This window comes from Bolinopsis microptera, chromosome 6, assembly GCF_026151205.1.
Source record: "Bolinopsis microptera isolate Bmic1 chromosome 6, MBARI_Bmic_1.0, whole genome shotgun sequence".
Lineage (NCBI taxonomy): Eukaryota > Metazoa > Ctenophora > Tentaculata > Lobata > Bolinopsidae > Bolinopsis > Bolinopsis microptera.
This window is the reverse complement of record NC_087077.1, coordinates 8,000,108-8,014,840: the sequence shown is the minus strand read 5'-3', so window position 1 is coordinate 8,014,840 and position 14,733 is coordinate 8,000,108. Positions and strand designations below refer to the sequence as shown.

Below are 14,733 nucleotides of genomic sequence, written 5' to 3'. Positions count from 1 at the left end.
ATTATCTAAATTTGACAATAAACGTGACATGACCACCGACAATTTGACTCCACAACAACGTACCGCTCTTAAATCTTTAAAGTCTAAGAAATCTGAATTGAAATTTCTACCTGCTGATAAGGGCAACGCCACTGTTGTACTGACTCACGATCAATACATAACCAAAGTTACCGACCACTTATCCTCAGGTAGTTACACCCTCTTAACGAAAGACCCCACTCAATCCGTTACCACTAAACTACAGAAAGTCCTCAAGAAACTACACACCGACAAGAAGATCACGACCGACCTATACCACAAGATGCGCAACCTACATCCTAGATGGCCTCAACTTTACGGACAACCTAAGATACACAAACCCGGCGCACCTATCCGTCCCGTAGTCAGCTTCTACAACACCCCCCTCCAAGCCCTCCACAAAGTCCTCGCATCTTTCCTCAAACCCCTAGCCCAGAACCCCTTACGCCTCAAAGACTCTTCCGACTTCAAACATCGCTTCGACTCCTCTCTCAATCCCTCCTTCCACTACCACGCCTCCTTAGACGTCCAATCCTTGTACACCTCCTGTGACATGCGCCTATCCCTCAAAACTGTCATCTCCTCCTTTGAACAGAACCCCTCTCGTCTTCCCTCCAATGTCACCACCACCACCATAGGCTCCCTTATCAACTTTTGCCTTGACAACTCATACCTTGAATTCAACGGCTCCTTCTACTCCCAAGACGAAGGTGGTACAATGGGATCCCCCCTCATTGTTGAACTAGCTGAAATCCGCCTTGCTGAAATCGAGACCTTAGCTTTATCCTCATGTCCTGACCCTCCGAACACTTACTCCCATTTCGTTGACGACGGCCTTGGATCTTTCAGAGACAGAAACCACGCAGAATCCTTCCTTACATTCCTTAACTCCCTTACTGAAGACCTCAACTTTACCCAAGAACATCCCTCTACAGACGGAACTATACCCTTCCTTGACGTTCTCATCCACCCTGACAAATCCACATCAGTCTACAGAAAACCCACCCACACCAACCTCTACACCAAGTACTCCTCCTGCACCACCAACTCATCTAAGAACGCAGTCATCCGATCACTGACCAGAAGAGCCCACAACATCTGCTCACCCCAACACCTTGACGACGAACTCCAGACAGTACGACACGTTTGCCTCCAGAACGGCTTCCCTCCTCACCGCATCACCACCATCATGGACGAAGTACAACGGAAATTCACCAACCCCTCTCGCCACCAATCCCTAGCCTCATTCAACCGACAGACCCGTGAACATGCCCTTAGTGTTTCTCTTCCTTTCCATCCCTCCCTATCCAAACCCATCTCCAAGATACTCGGACAACACGACATCAAAGTCACCCACTCCTCTGCTACCTCCCTCCGCAACCTCCTCACCAAAACGAAGACCACACCCCCTACTCACCTCACTCCCAACACCATCTACGAAATTTCCTGCTCACAGTGCCCCTCCAAATACGCCGGACAGACCTACAGACCCTTGGTCCACCGCATGAAAGAACACGAACGATGTTACAGACTCAACAACGCCATCGACGAATCCACAGACAGAATCAAATCAGCCCCTGCACATCATGCCCTGACCACCGGCCACACCATCTCCTGGAACAACATCGAAGTCCTCAAATCCCTCACCTCACGCTCCCAACTTGACCTCACAGAACACGCAGCTATACAAATACGACAACCAGCTATGAACAGAACAGACCGCGCACCCAAATGTAGTTCCCTCTGGGACCCCATTCTTCCTAAAATTGCCAAATCCTTAAAGTCCAGACCATCTGGCATTTCCTTCTCAACCTCAACAGAAGACTAAATTTTTATTGACATTGTACTGTAATTTTCACTTTCCCACCCACACCTCCCCCACCCTCCATCCCTGACACCACTCAATCACATATAAGCATTGTCCACCACATCACATTCAGCTGACGACGATTAACACATGTTTATTGAAAGCTTCTACAAGTTAAATCATCGTATCTCTTATATGTTTTTAACCCAACTCCACTCAGACACAGTCATCTAAATTATTTAATAAGAAGGTTTAAATTATAGGCAATTAAAAACAATTGGGACTATCATTGTTTATGAGTACATATTATACGAATATAAGGTGGTTAATATAATTATAACACATTTAATATAAAACATTTAAGACACATTTTTTTATTCCTGCATTGTACTCAATAATTTAACTAGTAATATTATATAAAAACCACATTTCTATTTGTACAGGGAGCTGCTGGTAAACTACCGTCGCTATACATCGACTATGACTACAATCCTACTTTTAAAAACAAACTACATACATATCTCACATTTGCGAGGACTACTTCATCACAAGCAAAAAATCGCCATTGGTAAATAAAGTAGGTTCTTTTCACTGACTTCGTTAAATGAGTTACATATTTTCACACAAATTACGTGCGTGATCATTAAAGGGTTGCTTGTGTGCAGTTACTTCTGGGCCAGCGCCACCCTGTTGGGAGTTTTCACATAAGTAAATTTGCCGATAATACAATTTTACTCATTCTGGACATGTTACCTATATTATCATTATACTAGTATTTCTTCAGGTCTGTCTTCTATAACCACGATGAAAAGAAAAGCTGGGCGAAAAAATTTGAGACTGCAGAACTGGAACACTCTATTTGAAGACAGTGGCTGCTGAGTGCTGAGCTGCATCAAATCTATCAGCATCATGTAACTTCGATCAGGAACAGACTCCATTTCATTTCCGACAACTAGCACCTGTTTTCCCTAGACTTACCAAGTATTAAGTAACTGCATTAGTATTAGGTTAAATTAAAGGCCCTACATCGAACAAGTCTAACAATTAAAACTTAAATGCAAGAGTGCACAATTTATCACTACATATCTTCCTCTTTTAATTCTAATCAACACACGGTTTCGTCTTTGTTTCACCCAATCGTGCTGATAATCAGTAATCATGCACTCTGCACTCTAACTTCGAGATGTTTCAAAAGGGCTCCCGACGATTTGAATTATATCAATATTTTCTTTTGATACATAGATACTGATTGGGAGGTTCATCATACTATTCTTGTCACATGGTAACGATTAACGATTAGCTGATCAGCTTCCAGCATCGACAGGCCGAAATCCATAAATATAATCAGTTGTAATAATAATTATGCACACCTATAATTAACGATTATCCATCTGCCGATGATCGATTACCATTTAATATTTATCATCGTCCGGATCATCATAATATTTTAATTTAAAGTTACAATTGAACGGTGTTAAGAAAGATAATTTAAGAGAAATGTTTTGAAAGTGCCTGATTTCGAGTATAAGATCTGTACTGATACATTAATTTTCAGATTGTTATTATATAGTTTATTTGTATTTGTTATATTATCTTATCCGCACAAGTTCGGAAGCCATCTGAACGGTATTGCCAGACACAGGCATATATTTATTTTGGGGTATCATGCTCTCAGAAATTTCAACTCAGTCCGATATTATAGTTATACTAACCTGCATTGCATAAGGTTAATTGTCTCTCAGTCTAGTGCATAAACCTTTTATTTTGCATAAACCCTTTATTTTGATTGGGAAAACTTTAGTTTAATGTGGTTACCGTCTCTAAAGTTGGCATGATAGTTAATAAACTCTTATCTATTATGTCACTGAAGATGACGCCTTTCAACATGTTTGACGATAGCCTGTAGATTGATAGTTTGATCTCAGTATTTACAACAATTCATCTAGTTCGATTGATTCAAAGGGAAACAAATTCCTCTCTTATCTATTATGACTATATTTAAATTCAATCCTGTAAAGTAATACTCCTTTTTTAGTAATTTATACATGTGTTTTCTCCTTCTGATTTTTAAACTATTACCGGTCACGCTGAATAATAATGACATCAGTGAATTTAAAGCTATCGTTAACATCACTCAGAAAATGCGCGTCTTTAGCGCGTGTCTTGTTGTTATGCATCAATCCTTCGGTAGATCGGCGAGATGCACCACTGTGCCTCACCGAGCTGCGAAGGATTGACATCGTGAATCAAGATTTAACCCTTATTCGATATTTTAAAATATAACTAAAAAATTAAAGTGGATTCATTTGTTTTAACATTAACAATCAACTTTGTATTAAAATTTATTGTGCAATTAATTTATGAAATTTTAAAGCGCAGTAAGTTATTAGTATGTAGTATTTTCCACAAAATCACAAAGCACACTTTCCGAATTGTGCACGTACATTGCAGTAATTTCTTTTAAATACTTCATGAATCCAGATAGATTCTTTTATTAGTTTAGAATTAATGTTGCATCACGTCCTGACCCCCATTGTCGCTTCACTAAGGGGAAACTTTATCGTTTTTAGGAGCCACGCACTCGTGCGCGGCGGGCCATACAACCAACAACGCGTATGACAATCCAACTCGGCGTGCGTCTTATCTTGGTTGTCATACGTTGTATGACCCTGTGAAGTGTGAAACGACCGTAGGTATCACAACGTGTTACAAATTTTGCCGATCTAGTGGTTGCGAGAAGCATAACAGAGGCCGAGGCGCGGCGCGGCACATGCACAGTAACGCATGATCGCGCTACACCCAGATCGTTGCTTTGCCATTTGATTCACGATGTCAATCCTTCGCAGCTCGGTGAGGCACAGTGGTGCATCTCGCCGATCTACCGAAGTGGTTGCGAGAAGCATTATTTGATGCGCGTGCGACCCAGTAGTGCATCGCGCTACAACTTTGCCATTTGCGAATTAACATGGATAATAATAGTTTGCGCGGCGTGTCTGGTGTCGAAGCGGCGAAGTCCTCCGAGAAAATTTATTTTATATGTTATAATTTGATACTGATAAAGTAAATTAAAATTATTTTAGATTTATACTGTATACCTTATTAACGTAAATTGAACGCGCGTTCCGAATTACTTCGTCATTTTAAATTTTTATATTTCACCTTCGAACTCTGAACTCATTGAAAATTTCCCAGAAAAAGTTATTGGCTGGTGGTGGTACTAGAGTTGGTTTAATTTAAACAGACGGCATGACCTCGCGCGCGATGATTTGCACGCGTGGCGCATTCCAATGTTCAAGCAGTTACCACGTGACACAATTCAGCCAATCAGAGTACAGTCGAATTTGACGGATGTTACTCGTCTAAATTTCTTCGAAGTAGCGCGCGCCGATATATGGCAAGATTGTATCACGTGGTGACCCCCACGGTCGCTTCACTATAGTGAAGGGGGAGCCGGTGGCGATTACGTTTTCACCTCTTGAGGGAATCCTACGCATGTTGTTAACTGTCAGACTTTGGACGAGGAAATGTTCTCGCGCCGTACGTTTATTATGGTAAAGCATTTCGGTACCAGAACGATAAATCTGTTTAAAATAAAAAGTTAAAAAGTTCGAAAATAGAGTGTTTTAGTGAATAACTTAGAATATATTTTTGATTTTCTCAAGGTCTGACTGATAGATTTTCTTTAAACTTTTCAGATAGTTACAAGGCTATATGACGGATAATGTGTGAGAGTTTGGGAGAATTTATATGTGCCAAACTTGAGATATAATGACTTCAAACACAAGAAAATATATATATACAAGATATTGCGAGCGTCCTGTTACTCTCTTAGATGCAATATCTGTAAAGTATTGGATGAGAACTGATTTTAAGTAAGGATTTTAAATTAAGTTCAGGATTATAAAAAAATTCTCCGATTTGCAGTTCGAATTATATGTGCTTGTGATGCATCCGGCATCAGCATAATCTCAGAGGAAACATCTCTCGCGTGCATATCTTTTTTATCTTTTTTAGCAGAACTCTTTCCTCAGAAAGTCACCGAGTAAAAATGAAAAAGTCAGATGACTGTAACAAAGCAGCAGAAATCCCACACATTAATAGCCCTCTCTCATCACTATGCTTATTATCAAACATGTCAATCTTACAAATGTCAACAATCCTAAAATAATTTAGAACCGAAACGTGATCCTCTGTAAAATTATATGTCCCAATAATCAAATTGACTTGTACTCAAGTATAAAGTTAAACAATTTACTCCAATAACCACGGTCACTAGCAAGTTCTCTCAAATGGAGAATATCACCATACGACTCCAGCAAGATGAAGCGCTTCCAGAGGTCAACCTTCAGGTGGTGCAGGAGGTTACGTCTGTGAGCCCCGAGTCTACCGACTTCAATACACATCTCGACAGCAAAACACAGCGCAGCTTGAGCTGGTGATCTTTCATCGCTCCTCAGTATGTGTCCTAGCATCTTCTACCTAGATAACTCAGCACGCTCAGACATAGGGGTAGAGTTACTCTGTTTGTAGAGGGTATCTTTGGACATCATACTGCGTGGCCAGCTGACATTCATGATCTTTCTGAGGTGGTTACGGTGACATGCATCTAGTTTGTCCCAGTACGATTTAGGCATTCCCCAGCAACTAGAGTTATACATGAGGATAGATACTACTTGGGCCTCATAGACCTTCAGCTTCTTCTGTAGGGGGATCTTACTCTGGCACCAGACCTTCTTGAAGTTCTGGAATGCTACATTGGCTAACATGATTCTTCTGGTGACATCTTTCCTACTTTCTAGCAGAGAACCCAACAACTTGCTACTGCACCATTCTTCATTCATTCTAAGGGGTTTACCATCATCTATGACCTCATCTTTCCCAGCTATGTAGACGTGTACATCACTATGCTGAAATTAAAAATATAATTTTTGACTGTACAATGGTAAGTAACTTTTCAAATCTCAATCAGGTTTTAATTATCTCAGTTACTCGCCAGATTTTGAACGATTAGGCGCTAGACAGTATGATTCTAAAGATTTACAATCTTAAATTTTGTCCTACCTTTGTTCATCCTTAGAACAACATTACGAAGTACTCCAGCGGACGAAGTACTCCAGCGGAGGAAGTACTCCAGCGGACATCTGAGCAAAAACGATTTCACTCGACCAAGGTACTGGAGCTGAAAAATTTTGAGTCATATTTCTTTTGTAAACAAGTGAAAAAGAAGTACTAAATTACAAATGGATTCTTACTGTCGACATGTTTGCAAAACCTCGGTAAAACTCGGCTTGGTAAAGTTTTTAATTTGTATCGTACATTTTGAACGTTAAGATCAAAATGTACGATAAAATGTAATTCAAACATCAAGCATTTGTGAGATCAATTATAAACGTTGCATAGAAGATAAACTGAAGTTTCACCCGGGTAACAGCTGATTATCAAGCCTGGAAACAAGTTATTTAGATGGATTTGAGCATGACGAGTGACGACATATGTAACTCGAGATCACACATAAGCCCGGCAATATCCAAGTAGCCCGATGGCCGACACGTGTTCACGAACAGTTTTTCCACTTGTACTAACCGATTTGACAGTGCTGCATGTCTTGATAGCAGGTTTTTTGATATCAGGTTTCTTGATAACAGGTTTCTTGATAGCAGGAATGCTCTCAATCTTCGGACTACTCTTTGGCTGAAAAACAATAGTTATTTCAATGAATGTTTATACCAAATGAAAACGAATGTAGGATAGTACACATTGCTGCGATAAGTTATGAAGCGTACGTTACAACATTCATACTATAGCTATGTTACATCGATTCTTTGACATTTGACACGATATACTTACAGGGAGAAAATCATCCTAGCTCGAACTGTATGTTTCTTGGAGCAATTTGTTCATTTGTGATGAAATATTGTTCCTGGGCAGGTAACAGTTAAATTAAATAAGTTTTGGAATGTAAGTCAAAACCATGTAAATCTATTAAGTTGATCAACCAAATAATGGCATAGGTGGTGTCCAACCGTGTCCATGTCGATTGGGCGACATCTGTCCGACAACGACATCTGTCCGACAGCCGAATTAGGGATTTCGGACAGATATCGCTGTCGGACAGGAGTCGTTTTTGGCGACATCTGTCCGAATTTCGGATCATATTGTAATTTCGGTTCACATTCGTATTTCAGAAGCTCACAGGTAATCTTCAAATCTTGTGACTTTGCTCCCATTGTTCTAATGCTGATGTGATCCATTGAGATATGATCCATCGATGATTCGATACATGATTGACTAGTTGAGAACAGGAACGTCAGATCGTGCTAGCCGTAAACTAACAAGCTGGCGATCACATCACAGTACATATAAGACAGCGGTATGGAGATTAGTTATCGTAATCCACAATTGCAACTAATCTTCAGTTTATCCCTGGACCCAAACAAGGCTCGGAGAACCCTGTCCTGAATGGCTTCCGATACGTCTTCGACAAACGAAGAGACGACACCACCCACAATTATGACGGTCCATGATAATGGATCTATAATTTAATTTTAATCCTGTGTAATCCTGTGTAATCCTGTGTAATCCTGTGTAATCCTGTGTAACTGTGTAATCCACCCACTAGAAATATTCGGATTTCCGAAAGGGTTGCAGAGCCCGCATCTCTACCGTGGACAAACAACTGATCACTCCTACTACAGTACTACTGCCCACCATGCTGAAATGACCGTCCACGTCAGCAAACAGAACTTGAAAAGAAAAGCTTCTGGTGGAGATCAACCGACGAAATACCTCGTATCTGAATCAGTTGGTGGATTGGGTTATGAATCTAGAGCAAAGCTTGGTTTCCAGCTATCACCCCTCAACAGAATGGTACAGAGCTGCAGAAAAGCAGCAAACAGACACCCTTCTAACCCTTCTAATCTGGAAACACTCTCCATTCCTGCAAACTATATGCTCTCTACCGACAATGAACCAGTGATGCTCTGGGACTCTGGATGGGACGAAAATACTCGACGATCTTTCCTTTAAGGGGGCCGGGGGGGGTCTTCATCAAAATTCTCTCGAAATTGATTTTATAGTTGTTTCTGATAGAGGGGAGTGATATCTATCAGCTGCTTTTGGTCCCATGGAAAAATATTGTTCCTAGCCGAAATTATCGCTGGTCAAAGGTCAGCGCTCATGTGTAATTGGGTGAACGGACCGAATCACTACATGACTGAATCCCTAACGGACTGAATCACTACCAATCACTATTGGTAGGGATTGAGGTATATTTTAGGACTGAATCACTACCGGACTGAATCACTACCGCTAATATCTAAACCTAACCACTTTGATGTGATCCCTACTGAACTTTGCAATAAAGGCATAATTATTCGTATTTCATTAGTTAATTATTTTATTTTTTGTTAATTATTATTAGATTTTTCGTGATAATTGACTAAGCAGAAATTTGGTCAAAGAATAATAGATAATATACTGATACAGTAATTTAAATCACACAATAATAAGTAAACATTAAAGCATTAACCCAAAATCTTAGATCCAACAGCTTTCAGAAACTCGGTAACATCCCCAAAGTTATCATAATCATCAACAATACGTTGCATCTCCAGGTCAAACTTCTCCCACTTTGCTGCTCTCTTGAAGGGTCTTCTGGTGAGGATGTTGGTGATCTTCATGTCTGTCAAAGCCTGCTCCCTCTTGATGCACTCTAAGAACTCCAATCTGCATGAAGGACTTTCTTATAGGAGAGTTGTCGATAGAGTAGTCAGCAGCAAGTCCCTCGCTCTGCAGGTGTCTCCACAAGGACTGTTTGAAGTGGAACCAGCATCCTCTCAAGGTAGTACCAGGCCAGACGTTGGAGACTGCGTTCCTGATAGCGATTTCATAGTCCACCAGCACCGACTGAGGGTAGAAGGGTCCGTAGGAGTCCAGTTCGTTGAGGATGTTCTCGTACATGATGGTGCGCTTCCCGGGTAGGAGTCCAAAGGCTGCAGGGATTCTCCATCCAGTAGGGTGTAAGGCGTGGACTGTGAAGAGTTGAGTAAACAGGTCTGGAGAGGTCTTAAAGGTTCCATCCACGACGAGGTGATCTGACTGATAGATGATGTTGATGTTGTCTGCAGTACCAAGGAGGATAGATCTTCTGGTGTTGGTGTCGTAGGAGGAGTCCCAGAGCAACATAGTGTCACCACCGGGAGAGGTCAGGTAGTTAGGAGGAATCACCAGGTCTTCTAAGGAGATGGGGTTGACAGGATGGGAGTAGGCTGCCATTCTGGCTCGTCTGACTAGTCGTGTCAAGGACTTGGGATCACAGTTGAGCCGGGACGAGGCTTCGAAGGATAGTCCAGCGACAGAGTCTGCAACAATCTGCTTGGATTAGAGGTGACCATCGTAGAGGACGTTGCGGCTGCCTTTCTTTCTGCCAGGAATAAACTAGATGGATGAAGAAGACATAGTGGTATAAGATAAACACAGGCGTTGCGGGTTTATATATTATTCCCGCTAGCTGATTGAGATACCGAGCATGTGAAGGTTCACATCACTGTATTGTCGTATAGCAGGTCATTATGGATGACTTGATCCGAACCAGTTCTCGTTAGGGCTCCTCGTTGCGTACGTAAGTCTGTGGATCACATGTCTGACAGGCCCCATAGCAAGCACTCCATGAGAGCACCGGCTCAGATCACGTTATGATATTAGACTAGTGAACTAAGATCAACTGGTAGGGATTGAGGTATATTTTAGGACTGAATCACTACCGAACTGAATCACTACCAGTAGTGATATTTGGGTGGTAGTGATTCCGTCCGGTAGGGATTCAGTCCTACAATCGTGTAATTGTATTGCGCGAGCGATTTTCAATCGCGCGTCCTGAAAATCGAGTCTAAAAATCTATCTTCTCCTACATTTTTTGAGCAATCACCCTGAAACTTTCAGGATATGTTCTAGGGATCATTTAGAAGAGAAGTATCGAGCCGAATTTTGAGATAGGCCTCAGAAAATTTTTAAATCGATTTTGAAAATCTTGGACCTCATTTTTTGACGATTTTTCATCCAAGATTTTCAAAATCGATTTAAAAATTTTCTGCAGAAAAGCAGCAAACAGACACCCTTCTAACCCTTCTAATCTGGAAACACTCTCCATTCCTGCAAACTATATGCTCTCTACCGACAATGAACCAGTGATGCTCTGGGACTCTGGATGGGACGAAAATACTCGACGATCTTTCCTTTAAGGGGGCCGGGGGGGGGGGTCTTCATCAAAATTCTCTCGAAATTGATTTTATAGTTGTTTCTGATAGAGGGGAGTGATATCTATCAGCTGCTTTTGGTCCCATGGAAAAATATTGTTCCTAGCCAAAATTATCGCTGGTCAAAGGTCAGCGCTCATGTGTAATTGTATTGCGCGAGCGATTTTCAATCGCGCGTCCTGAAAATCGAGTCTAAAAATCTATCTTCTCCTACATTTTTTGAGCAATCACCCTGAAACTTTCAGGATATGTTCTAGGGATCATTTAGAAGAGAAGTATCGAGCCGAATTTTGAGATAGGCCTCAGAAAATTTTTCAATCGATTTTGAAAATCTTGGATGAAAAATCGTCAAAAAATGAGGTCCAAGATTTTCAAAATCGAATTAAAAATTTTCTGAGGCCTATCTCAAAAATCGGCTCGATACTTCTCTTTTAAATGATCCCTAGAACATATCCTGAAAGTTTCAGGGTGATTGCTCAAAAAATGTAGGAGAAGATAGATTTTTAGACTCGATTTTCAGGACGCGCGATTGAAAATCGCTTGCGCAATACAATTACTCATGAGCGCTGACCTTTGACCAGCGATAATTTCGGCTAGGAACAATATTTTTCCATGGGACTAAAAGCAGCAGATAGATATCACTCCCCTCTATCAGAAACAACTATAAAATCAATTTCGAGAGAATTTTGATGAAGACCCCCCCCGGCCCCCTTAAGGGACTGCTAAGAACGCAGATCATATATTATATGGCGGACGCGGAGCATTGGGTAGATCATATCTCAAATTGGAAATGTTACGTATACAAATTAGTGAGTAACAGTTCATGAGTTCAGATCATGTCTCTAAATGGAAATGTGTGGAAATGTGTTGAAATCAGATGATAATTTCGGACAGATGTCGGTTTTTTTTCTGGTACCTTGAGTCGGACAGATCTCGCTGTCGGACACGAGTCGTGTTACCGACTTACCGACCATGTCACGGTGCAAAGGCTCAGGTTGTTGCACTTTTAACAATAACAATTTTAATGATTAACTGGTTTAGCTGGCAACCTCTGAGGTATGGATTTCGTCTCTACTACATCGGCTAAAGGTTTACTCTGTGGTTAGATTTGTCCCATTAGCTTCAATCAAAATCTATCGTGATAGTTAAAGTATTAGGAAATAGTTTGGCCCCACTAAAATCTTGTTTTAAGAAACACCAATAAAAGCAACACTTTTGGTTCATACCTTTACGTAAAAAAACATGTAACTTTTCACGTTTGTTATATCAGATATAATGGTCACCACGTCATCATTCTGTCGAGTCCAAGTTCCTGAAATTTAGACCCTTTAAAATCAAAATCGATGATATCAATCACAAACAATCTTCCTAACTTAACTTGTTACAATATTTTAATTGCATAACTTGACAAAGACTCACCACTACGTTCCCTACTGTAGCTTATGATATCAGTCAGTAACTCATTCATTCAATCGTTTAAAAACTGACTTTCAGCAGACAAAGCTCCAAACTTTTGCTATGCAGTCTATACAATGTAATTCAGTTAATATAATAATTTTAATAGATCCAAAATTAAATAACAATAAATCCAAGTTTGGTAACACGACATCTGTCCGACAGCGACATCTGTCCGACAGCACTATTTTCGTGTATTTGAAGTGATATCTCAAATTTGGCACATAGAAATTTATCCAAACTTGCACAAGTTATTTGTCTTAAAGCTATCTTACTATCTAGAAAGTTTCAAGAAAATCGTATCGTTGGATCTCCAGATATATGCTTTGGAACCACTGAAACAACCGAATTGGATATATTTTTTGTGTTTAAGGTAATATCTTAAACTTGGCACATAGAAACTCGCTCAAACTTACACAGATTATTCGTCCTATAACCAACATACTTTGTGGAAAGTTTTAAGAAAATCGTACGGTAGGATCCGACATAAACTATTGTCCAAATAACCTATTTTCTGAGTCGGACAGATGTCGCTGTCGGACAGATGTCGCCCAATCATAAAATAAAATTATTGAATGCCAGGAACTAGAAATAAATATACTGGAATACTGTGTTTCCCTGAAGAGGTCTTAATCTAATTGGAACCATCAAGGGGAATAAAATTAAATTATTGGATGCCAGGAACTAGAAATAAATATACTGGAATACTGTGTTTCCCTGAAGAGGTCTTAATCTAATTGGAACCATCAAGAGGAATAAAATTAAATTATTGGATGCCAGGAACTAGAAATAAATATACTGGAATACTGTGTTTCCATGAAGAGGTCTTAATCTAATTGGAACCATCAAGGGGAATAAAATTAAATTATTGGATGCCAGGAACTAGAAATAAATATACTGGAATACTGTGTTTCCCTGAAGAGGTCTTAATCTAATTGGAACCATCAAGGGGAATCAAATTAAATTATTGGATGCCAGGAACTAGAAATAAATATACTGGAATACTGTGTTTCCATGAAGAGGTCTTAATCTAATTGGAACCGGGGGAGCCGACGCTACAGGGGGAGCCGCGCACTTCGTGCGCGGCGGGTCATACGACGTATGACAATGGCACGAGCTACGAAGTAGCGCGCACCGGGCCAAATCATTAACAATGGTCAAAGTCGAATCCGCAAAGTTAAAGTTGCAAACTTTTGATCGGCCCGAAATGGGACTTTTCGGGAGATTTTGAGATAACTCAACAAATACGTTGTTTTAAATTTTCCTCTTGGGGTGGTAACGTTACTTTTAAAAAAGGAACATGTTACAAAAAACCGAAAGTCTCCAACTCTTTTACTTTCAAAGTTAAGCCCCATCCAGTATGGGTTTCTGGGTTTAAAATTTTACTTGTAGGTTTATAATCTACCAGGATGCGCGCCGAGTTTGGAATTGGACTCGTCGCGACGGTCCTGATATTTGAATTAACAAATAGGCGCAGTTTATATTTCCGCCAAAAGCACACTCCCCAAATTGCGCGCATTGCTGTAACTTCTTTCAAACTTCATGAATCGAGATAAATTATTTTGCAATGTATTCAGAGTTAATATATGCATTTATACAAATCACTTGGAATACTTTTGAAAGAGACGTACAAGCTCAAAAACGCTACTGACGTATTTCTACATAAAAAGCATAATCAATAATAGCGTGAGAAGATTTTGTCGAGGTTCCTCGAAAATGATTTTAATGTTTAAACGATTCCCCGTTCAATTTTGGTTAGAGAATGCCAACTTAGTGCACAATCAAGGAAGCTATAAACATATTTCGTACGTATCAAATTGGAGATGCTTTTGGCGGAGATATAACGTGCGCCTTAACAAATATCTTGTAGGTTTACAACCTACCAGGAGTCCTGGTAGATTGTAAACCTACAAGATATTTGTTGGACTCGTCGACGGTCCTGTATATGGAACAGATATTTTGCGAGTATCACCCGTTAACAAATATCCCAATATTTGAAACATATCTTTTACGAGTATCACCCGTTAAAATTTAACCGAAAATCGATCTGTTAATATTTCAAACAAATATTGTACGGGTATTACGTATTAGAATTATATTAGATAGTTGTAATAATCAAAAAAATACATAAAAAGTCGTGTCTCATCGGTGGTATTTTAGTTTTTTATTTGGTATATCAAAGCCGATCGCGCCGCGCAT

General features: G+C 40.1%; 3 protein-coding genes across 4 annotated transcripts in view; 2 read left to right on the top strand and 1 right to left on the bottom strand.

Moving 5' to 3' along the window:
- The window catches only part of LOC134816909 (transmembrane 9 superfamily member 2-like), a 129,731-nt gene that overhangs the window by 12,408 nt on the left and 102,590 nt on the right, over window positions 1-14,733 (top strand). The gene's annotated exons all lie outside the window — the stretch shown is intronic.
- LOC134817357 (uncharacterized) lies at window positions 29-2,059 on the top strand. Its single transcript, XM_063826493.1, has 3 exons — window positions 29-59; window positions 189-1,541; window positions 2,046-2,059. The coding sequence occupies exons 1-3, from the start codon at window positions 29-31 to the stop codon at window positions 2,057-2,059; spliced, it is 1,398 nt and encodes a 465-aa protein (XP_063682563.1).
- On the bottom strand, window positions 5,374-12,600 carry LOC134817050 (uncharacterized). 2 transcript variants are annotated; one of them, XM_063826129.1, is made up of 5 exons: window positions 12,499-12,600; window positions 12,306-12,391; window positions 7,409-7,516; window positions 6,887-7,004; window positions 5,374-6,732 (listed from the first exon to the last, which is right to left on the bottom strand). In XM_063826129.1, exons 1-5 carry the CDS (start codon window positions 12,545-12,547, stop codon window positions 6,728-6,730), a joined length of 366 nt encoding a protein of 121 aa, XP_063682199.1. In that variant the 5' UTR covers window positions 12,548-12,600; the 3' UTR covers window positions 5,374-6,727. The 2 variants fall into 2 exon arrangements, with proteins under 2 accessions (XP_063682199.1, XP_063682201.1); XM_063826131.1 differs by having other exon boundaries at window positions 5,374-5,944.